The 9,900-nt window shown below is 36.2% G+C and overlaps 2 protein-coding genes across 3 annotated transcripts in view; both read right to left on the bottom strand.

Annotated features, from left to right (window-relative positions):
* Nucleotides 1-2,699: 2,699 nt before the first annotated feature.
* LOC117120884 lies at nt 2,700-4,396 on the bottom strand. The gene is made up of 2 exons (XM_033265983.1): nt 3,764-4,396; nt 2,700-2,923 (listed from the first exon to the last, which is right to left on the bottom strand). Exons 1-2 carry the CDS (start codon nt 3,954-3,956, stop codon nt 2,727-2,729), a joined length of 390 nt encoding a protein of 129 aa, XP_033121874.1. The 5' UTR covers nt 3,957-4,396; the 3' UTR covers nt 2,700-2,726.
* A 2,146-nt stretch (nt 4,397-6,542) lies between these two features.
* Nucleotides 6,543-9,900, bottom strand: part of LOC117120833 (40S ribosomal protein S17-like) — a 4,143-nt gene continuing 785 nt past the window's right edge. For both annotated transcript variants that reach the window (XM_033265919.1, XM_033265920.1), the window contains exons 2-4: nt 9,256-9,407; nt 8,549-8,720; nt 6,543-6,777 (exon numbers count right to left, since the gene is read on the bottom strand). In XM_033265919.1, the coding sequence (XP_033121810.1) occupies nt 6,670-6,777; nt 8,549-8,720; nt 9,256-9,407 (432 nt within the window). In that variant the 3' untranslated portion in view covers nt 6,543-6,669. The remainder of the gene's footprint in view (nt 6,778-8,548; nt 8,721-9,255; nt 9,408-9,900) is intronic.

Genomic DNA, 9,900 nt, shown 5'->3' with positions numbered 1-9,900 from the left:
GGGGGAGTGGGGTGATGGGGTTCGCAATTTTTTTTGAGGCGCAAGCTCCCAAAAAGTTATATGCTGTTCTTTTTATCTACTTAAGCGTAATTTTTGTTGGAACATTCTCAATGTGCACCATCTGGGGGCGCAAGTTTTTAGGGGACGTGCGCTTTCCTCCCCCACCCCCACGTCCCCTAGATACGCCATTGTATTTTAGGAGGAGGGTAGAGCGAAAAAAAAACTGATTCTGGTCATTAAATATATTACATTCAATGAGATAGGGGTTGAATTCAAATAGAACGATTTACGTCTTGATTAATGGCGAGGAAACTAATAGTCTCACCAAATAAAACAGGCGCACAAATTTTAATTTCTTTTTTTTTTTTCTTTTTTAGTTTATATCGAAATTATCAGACCTTATCATGTATGTTACACGACTGGCAGGACCATGTGCCAACCACTTATATCATAGGTCACCAAATGTATATTCAATTACTTAATCTTCATTGTGGTGAATAATATTATAATGCTTACCTTTATCAAAACTACATTTTTTTTAAAGTGAGAGTTAAAATATCTGTATAACTTTAAAACCTATATAAATCATAGGGGTATACATAATGTGGGCCTTTGATTCCATAATGATTTGTTTGTGAGATTTAAAGTACAATAAAATACTAATTGGTGAATGTTCGTCATTTTTGTGTGATAAAGTTTAGTACATTCTATTATTAAGAATTTAATTTTTAAAAAATTGTCGTCTTGTTCTGCGCAGGTTTCCATCAAAATCTCATAGCGCCAAACCTTTATTTTGCAGAGGAAAATACATTAAAAATAAAAAACATTGAATATGTTAAGCCAAAAATATTAGTGCTTACTTTATAAATTCTCGTCTGCCATAAAATATCTTAGTATCCATAAAATTACGTTATATGCATGCATCTAATATGACCACAACGTAAGGAAGTCCACTCTTTAACTTCTAAGCAGAACACTTTGTCATCTAGCTTCAGACCCATATAAATTTATATTTCCTTAGGCCTAAATCATATTGGAGTCCACACATATAGTACAAAAAATTTTGATTGACTATCAACCTCATATAGGCCTATTCAAATTTTAAGAAATTACGTTTTATGCTGGCACCGAGTGACGTGGGAAAATAACCTAATGATTTTTATATGTAGACCTATATGTCTTATGTTGTTTGTTGAATGGTCGTCTTTAACATTACTACAGTCCAGTATGACCATAACATGTTTAGCATGATATAGTACTGAGAACTCTGACAAAAACCATAACTTGGTAATATTATAGGCCTATACATTGTTTTCTGTGATTGGTTGATTGCCAACTTTTCAATGCTTATAGTGGATATAACGCCTTGGTGGATGGACATAATGCTGAACTCTCATAATAATTTCATATTTCAAAAAAATTGTTCGGAGATATAATCACTTCACATGATAGATTACATCCACAGGTGCGCCAAAATCGAAAACATGGATAAATTACGTTTTTCCGAATCACGGCAGACTGAGTAGATAACTTTTTAAGATGTAAACAAAGATTTTATATATTTAAATCGCAGAAAGTCACAGATTAATATTGAGTACATTCTCGACTGTCATGGAAATGTTGACTTCGCATCACCCCACCCACTGGATATACGATATACGGGCCCGGAAACTTTACATTTTACTTGACAATTAATACAGTATTATCCATATAGTTCATTGTGACATAAATCAAAATAATAATAATAATAAAATACCTTTATAATTAATACTTAAAGAGACAATGCAAAAAGGTATTACATTTATTTTGTCTTAAATTTTTGTCTTTTTTTTTTGTCTGGCTGAGTTGCATTTCTATTAGAAAGAGTTGGAATTCGCCAGACCACCAGGCACAATCACTTTATATATTTAAAAAAAAATCATTTCTCACTCTGACCTTCACCTGCCCATGGGGTTACAATGAGAGTCACCAAAACTATAGACAAAATAACATTCAAATCAACATTTTTTGTCGCTTTTTTAACACACGATTTATGCCTCAAAATAGGCATTCTTAACAATATGATTGCTCCGTTGATGATCCTTTCATGAATTTACTCCTTTGGAAAATTCCTTCACCGACATATTACAAAGCGACTAAGAACCACGAGTCCATGTTCGCTTTTAACCATTACTACAAGTAGGCCTATCTGACAGTTTTAAAATCCAGGAAAGATTGTTGACAAATTCAAATGGGACATGTCCAACTAACAATGCCTCTTCATGACTTCCTTTGTACACACCGACGGAATTCTTGTCATACAAAAGTGCTTCGGCTCTCATCTTTAAAATTTTACCCATTCACCTCCATTGGTGTCCTTCATTTATAGCTTAATAATAACCCACTACTGTAATAGTAACCCATCCCACCCTTAAAAAAACAATCGAAGAATAGTAACCCCGGTTATAAAATGTACTATTCACTTTCTGACAAAAATTGAATTGTATTGACATTAACGTAATTGAATATTAGATATAGGCCTATATTCTGAAATTAAGCTCAATCTTAATATAATGCGTCTGCTTCAATTTACTGTGGTACTAAGTTGTATACAATTATATCTCAGCTATAAAACTGAAGATCGTGAAAATGGTGCTATATGTCCCTAAAGAAAACAAAAACAAACTAAAAATGATTTAATAAACACACATTAAAAACCATTTTTGCAATAAGTATTTAATTGCATTTTATTTTTCAAGACGGTGTAGTCGCTTTGATTGCGAAGTTCTTGTCCAGACTTTTGGGGATTCAGTCGAATACAACATTGTCATTCGTCTATACACATTTTCGGTATTGAGTAGCAATATAACGAGAAACAAAGAAAGTAGAAGGAAGCTGATCATCCAAGCATCATCTGAAACCTCGGGCTCATCAAATATGTCATCTACAATATAATTATAAATATTACAATATAATTATAAACAAAACAACAAATCAGCTTAAAGCTGGTTTTCCACTAGACGAATCAAAGCGTCGGTTCGGCTTCCTGAGCTTCGAAAAACTCCGATATGGATGTGAATGCGCATGAGCATGAACCGACGCTTTCGATTCGCGCGAATAAATTCGCCTTGTGGAAAACTGGCTTAACGAAGCCAAGTGATTGGTGTTATGGAGATTTCGCTCAACCACCCCGCTCCCAGTAGTAAACTCGGCCTCCTCACGTAGGCCTAACGTTCACTGTAAATTCAGTGCTCCAATAGACAAAATTCATTGAGTGGGGTGGGGGAGTATTCCCGTGAAGTTCGAAATTACTATGGGCTGCGTGAATTATCGGGCCTGTGTGTGTGATAGAGCAATATGGATATTTTTTTTTGGGAAATCGTTACATAATTTAAACAAAGACAGTAATAGGCCTATAAGAAATATTACTGGTTGACATAACGAGTTATTATAAACAGTATTGTTTATTGGAATAATTTCCTCATTAAAAAATAAAAGTAGATTGAAAAAATACACCATCCTTCGACGGGTTTTGGTTAACTTCTATAATATTCACAGTAGCGTAATTCATTTTTTTACACTTCATTATTTCAACCCAAAGTTGTTACAGTATTATATTTCAACAACGAAACGCATTACGTTATGTATTACAAAAATACTGTACATATTTAGTATTTCGTCTTGGTATTTTGCAAGTTTAACATTATTACATGTGTTACAAGGATGAAGTTAAATTTGTGGTTCACAAAACTCCAAAGCATAGGCTATCTAGCTATGTACAAACCTGCCAATTGATAACCATCACAACGTTGGCTCCAATACCCATCCTGCTGGTGGTCATCGCACGGGGGTCCCATTGTCCATTCTGATATCCATCCAGATGCTAACAGTAACACAATTGTTAAGAATATTAAAATAATTAATACTATTCTTGAAGTTACGTTATATCGTATTTCTTGCTGATATGTTTTACTCATAATTGTACAAAAGATACAAATACTTCAGAAAACCTTACCTTTTACATTCAATGTGCTTAAGAGAGCTATTTGAAATAAAAAGTCCATCTTAAAAAAAGTTTATTCACTGGTACCGATCTAGCTACTCGTCTCGAAAATGGACAAAATACACAAAACGTTTCCTAGTTACTATGACGCGCGCAAAGTTCTTCACACTCGCATGCGTACGAGACGCTCCATGTTGCTTGGTAACCAAAATGATATTGGCGATACTGTACAGGTATCTGGTAGGTAGGCCTATGTTTTCCATACTCTACGGTGAACTCATAAACTAATAACCAAAGTGAGATGGTGAATGAATGATTAGGACAATAACTATTATGTTTTGTTAAGAGTTTTGTTTCAAAATACAAGTTAGTTGCAACATGTTTTATAACAAGATCCTATAATCTTTAAAATACCGTATAGGCCTACTGTACCATAAATTGGTTCATATTAATCACAAGATTCTGTGAAAAACATAGTTACCTTGATCTGTTGCATTGGAAATGAATTATCCCATTGTTTTTAATGAATGAATAATTCATTTGTGTGTTTTCTTTTTTTGTTTTTTTTTACCAGCCGTTTTGATACATCGTTAAGAATGAACCCAATGTACAGTATACCTACCTCTGGGCGTGGGAGTATGCCACGGAGACTAGTCTGTAGCGCTGTACCTTGAAGAGTAACATTATTATGTACTTATCTGAACACTTCATAACAGTGAAATTTTTATATTTAATGTTAAATGATATAGATTAATCAGTCCTAATTCAAAGTACAGTATATGCAGTACTTTCCTGAAGAACCATGACCATGATTATGATCATGCTGAGGCGGATGCTGAGTGGGTGCAGAGGATGCGATAGCACCCCCGTAAAACGTATTAAGAAAATACAGTAATTGTATCAAATTGTTGTCACTTCATCCCCAACCATGCGGACGTGGTCAGGCATCGCTCAAAATCTTTCCAAAATAGGCTAGGGTGAAGGCCCCTTCCCCCCCCCCCCAAAAAAAAAGACAATTCAGGGGTTTCAAAGGCTTATTTAAAGTCAGGCTCCGGAGGAAAAACATTTTTTGATATGTTGTAGAACTGATTTTTCTAAGACAGAAAAGTTGTTTGACGAAAAACTGGGTAACAGTGAATGAGATACAGGTTTTTTAATATATCTAAAAACTGGTGGAAAAAGGGGCGTAACTGCCCATTTTTACACCTTATTCCCCCAGTTTTTAAATACAGTATTAAAAAGTCTGTATCTCATCCACTGTTCCCCAGTTTTTCGTCAAACAACATTTTTCTGTCTTAGAAAAATCAGTTCTACAACATATCAAAAAATTTTTTTCCTCCGCAGCCTGATTTTAATCGATTTTGGAGTCTACTATTACAGTATGTAGAAAATATTGTGCTGTACATATTTTTACTTGCTTGGTAGTCAATTTCACATAATACAGTACTTAATATACTTTCTGTGTGGGTGTGTGTGATTGTTGGCATGTGTGCTTACGTAGTGTAGATAGACATGGAGGAAAGAAATGGACCTCAATGTTTGAGATCTAAGTTTTAAGTCAAGCATACAGTAATTTGTTAAGAAAAAAAAATAAAACAATTTTAAGTCAAAAGGACAATTTTGGCATACTAACAATATTGATTGGTGAAATATTAGTGCAGCAAAACTGGAACAGCCAGACAACCATTGGTTGTGTATTATGACAATAGTTTATCTTATGGTACAGTATGTATCAGCACGTGAAAAATCCATTCTAGGGGCGGATTGCTATAAGCGGTCTATAGAGGTCTTAACGGTTAGCCGGCTATAATCATGACATCACAACTGTTACAGTACTATGATTATAGACCATTGCTATACCACGGTCTAACCAGTTAGCCATCTTAAATTTTAAAGCCTACTCGGAGGAGGCTTAAAACGGTCTTAAATCATTTTCGTCATGGCGTTCTGCTGATTAATTCAACAGTGCAATGGCAAGACCTAGGCCTAGATCATCAAAGTCGGAGAACTGAACGACGAATATTCCGCACGCTTTTCAGCGTCCGTAAAAATAGGTCTACGCATGACATTGATCCAAATCTTACGTTACTAGAGAGTGCTTGTTTGCGTTTCAATACTCAAAGCGGTCTTAGGGAAGACTGTTTTATAGCAATGGTCTTAGTGGAATGACTTTAGTAAGACCGTCTAAGTGATAAAGCCGGCTTTATTCGAGGAGTTAAGACTACCAGTTAAGACCGTTTTATAGCAATCCGCCCTAGGTTTGTATTGTCGATGCACAACCGAAAGTTCCCTAAAGTCAGGCACTCGCTACGTTGTACATCTGTTGGTCAACGAATCAAACCCCCCTTCCCCTGTGAGGGCTAGATGACACTGTCTGCTGATTGCTGCAGTCTGAACAAATCGTCATTAAAAACGATCCGTTGCACGATGTCATTAGCATTCTCCATAGAATCGCGTCAGACGACGACCTTCGGCACAGTAAGTGCCTGACTTAACAAAACAACATACAGGATTCTCAAATGACAACACGATACTTTTAAACCATTTCTTATTTTTCTACATTTTTTTATTTCTGTATTCACATTCAGGCAAAATGTTTAAGGTTCAAAACCGAGTCAGTGATGATATGCAACTGGAAATCGCATCCAGCATAGAGAGATAGCCAACATTGAGTAACAACAGTGTGTTTATGTACGTGCTGATCCGGTTCCTCCTCCTCCACCTCCGGCACCACCTCTGTATCCTCCAGATGTAATCGGCTGTGTTACCTGTAGACCAGGAATGGTTCCAAAGTTCTATACAAAAAAACAAAAAAAAATTCAATAAAAGTATTTAACCAAAAATTGTATTGAAGCATATAATTTTTATAGCTATGTCTGTGAGAGGTAATGACTGTAATACTACTACGACCACCATCTTAGAATATATATTTCCTAAATAAAACTTATCTAGATAGTTATTCTCTGGAAAACATCACATCAAAGTTATAAATTTTCAGTAGTGTGTCTGAAATGAAAGCAGGTCACATTCCCACAATATTACTGCATATTTAGGCCTAAAAAAATGTTTGTTTACCCTCCTCACCCACCCCTAATTAGGCATTTTTCGTTTTGACTACGCGGCCAGTCTACTACGAACTAATAGAGCGTAACAGACATCTGTGCATGCTCACAAACCTTACTGGCTAAATCGGCGTTAGTGACAGCTTCGGTGACAACCCCAATTTCTGAATTTGGCATAGTGGCGACTACCCTAATATTGACCAATCAGATCACCGGATTCTTTGGCAAACCGCTGTTAACTTTTTTGTTGGGGGTTGCAATTTTCATCGCATCCGCGATCGAGCATTGTTCGTTTAATAATGAATTAATTATTAAAATAAGTGAGTAATTAAATGTTTTATGAAGGCCTATTTATACACATGCGCAATAAACGAGGAATGAATAGTCACAACATAAAATTAGGTAAGGGCCGTAGGCTTAGGCTGCTAGCCTAGCCTTGTCAGGGTGGATTTCGGGTAGGAGAAAACACATTATCTGGTGCTGCCTTGACATCGTGGATCAACCTTGCTCTATAAAATTCTGTTTAAAATTGTTATTTATTTGTACATCATCGTTGCATTTGGCAAATTGCCTGAGCAGGCCTGACACCCCTCTTCTCCCGGTTAATGACTATTTTGACACTTAGGCTGGGCTGGGCTAGGCCTAGCCTAGTTTAGGTAGATCCTAGGCAACAGCGAAACATCACTCAGAGTTTTCTGGAAACTTTTTATTTTGTATACAGTATTTGACTAAAGTTTTTTTTCACATTTCCTTTTTCAAATATAAAACAAGGGAACATTGTTCTCTGGTAATAAAACCATGGTCGACTAACTCCCCCCCGTAGGCTTACGTACGTGTGCTGCGTCGTCACAGTCGCCTTAAAAAAAAAAAACAGCTCTTGGTGTAGTACGCGAACAGTGTCTTGGCGTTGCCGCCACGGTTCATTAGTTGGTAGTAGACTGGCCGCGTAGTCAAAACGAAAAATGCCTATTGAATTGAATGCCTATTGGGGTGGCAAAACAAAAAACTTTAAAAAGTTTTTTTTTTAGCTCTTTTTTTTACCAACTGAAATAAATGTGAGTGAATTGATCTATATTTTTTGCCAGATGCCCTATAACGTTGTCTAATGTCTGATTAAGATATTGCCATTCTAAGCATACATTTATTGCAAAATGTCAACTGTGGGTTATTTTTATTCCATTTCATGATTAATCTAGGGAAAAAAAACAACTTTTTCCACCTGCCCCTTTTTATCATTTAAAAAAAGAAAGGCAAAGAAGCAATTTATTTTTTTAGGCTTTATTAACAATTTTCCAGAAACAATAAACAATAAAGCATGCCATCAGCATGTAAAAAAAAGATTAACCAATGGCTCTCTCAGCATGTGTGAACCATTCATATACAAGGGCGTTATATTTACAGTAATATTTGGTTGGTATGTGTGGTCCGTGTGTCAGTAAGTGTACCAGTATTATAACTGCAATATTGTCAGAACCCCTGAAAATGGCTTATGAGAGCAACTCACCAAGATCTTCAGCATCTCCTTTGTGTCTGGGTCTACTTCAATGATATCTTGTTCTAGAGCAGACACTTCGGGTACATAGTTGTCTCTTCTCTCTCTTTCTTCCTCTTGCAGTTTAATGGAAATGCCACGTACTGGACCACGTTGGATGCGCTTCATCAAATGAGTTACAAATCTATAAAAGAAATGAGAAAAAAATTAACTAATCAATATTTAAAACAGTACATTAACAGTAGGAATAATAAAGATGGGGCTAAGCATACTTAGCACCAAACCATCTGATCGGCAGCTACACAATACAGGAAGATGAAAATGAGGAGGCAAATGACAATTAATTCAATTTGCAAGAAATACCCTTAGCACTACTTAGTGTGTGCACATTTAAGATCAGTGTAATGTAATTTGTTTTCTAGCTAGTGTGGTAAACGGGTCCATTTCTAAAATGAAATCCTTCCTAATTTGCACACGTGTAAACGATGCTCCATCTAATGTGTAACCATCTGCGGTGTCATTGTATAGTGACAAAGTACCTTACCATACCTTTTTAATTTAGCCAGTGATAACTAAAAAAGGCTGTGGCTATTGTTACACCAGGAATCCTGATGGTAGGTTATTTTTCAAATCTACTCCACATACTTACGTTAACATTCTTTATGTATCAGGAATTTGTTTTAGCCACCAATAAAAAAAACTGATTCTTCAGAACTTACCCAGCAATCTTGTTGCGCAATTTCTTGCTTGGTATAATGGCAATTTCTTCACATATTCTTTTGTTTGTGTGGAAATCAAGAGTTAACCGTGTGTAGTACTTCTCAATAATGACTCTTGCGGCCTTCTTGACCGTCTTTGTCCTTACACGACCCTGCAATAAAACATATTTGACAAAAAAATTGTAATAGGCATAGGCTATATTTAGAATAATACTGAGTGAGCTGCTGCAATATTTGCACGGAAAACGACCCATATTTTCGAACTGCTGCACAGATACACTATTTACTAAAACTGTAGGCCAAGATAGGGCCTAGGCTAGTAAAGTAGTACTCTAGCGAGTTGGCCTTATTACGGCCTTTCTTATTGTTAGCCCCCTTAATTTAGCTTTTTTAGGCTAGGCCTAGGCCTATTGTAGCCCTGATTTTGTGTGGAACCCTGCGCAGACCATATTTATTTACATTAAGTGCATTAACGCCAAATCAGCACAGGGAGTTGTTAGAGGCCTAGTGCCTTCAGTAAGTATCTCTCCTAACTTAGGCCTACAGTCTACTTTCTTAACCTTTCTTAATTGTGTCGGCTTACGAAGTGCAGGTCAACTCGGCCACAAGTCAACTCGGCCACAGTCAACTCGGCCACAAGTCAAC

The sequence above is a fragment of the Anneissia japonica genome, unplaced genomic scaffold (assembly GCF_011630105.1).
Source record: "Anneissia japonica isolate Jap-2015-1 unplaced genomic scaffold, ASM1163010v1 scaffold287965_len1858130_cov191, whole genome shotgun sequence".
NCBI classification, from domain to species: Eukaryota; Metazoa; Echinodermata; class Crinoidea; order Comatulida; family Comatulidae; genus Anneissia; species Anneissia japonica.
The sequence above is the reverse complement of the archived record's forward strand: the minus strand, read 5'-3'. Positions and strand labels throughout refer to the sequence as shown.

Excerpts from the sequence above, each read along its gene's own strand:
- LOC117120884 (XM_033265983.1), bottom strand. The coding sequence starts at position 3,956 with ATGAGTAAAACATATCAGCAAGAAATACGATATAACGTAACTTCAAGA. Across the intron at positions 2,924-3,763 it reads TGATGGTTATCAATTGGCAG|ATGACATATTTGATGAGCCC; the intron begins GTTTGTACATAG and ends ATTATATTGTAG.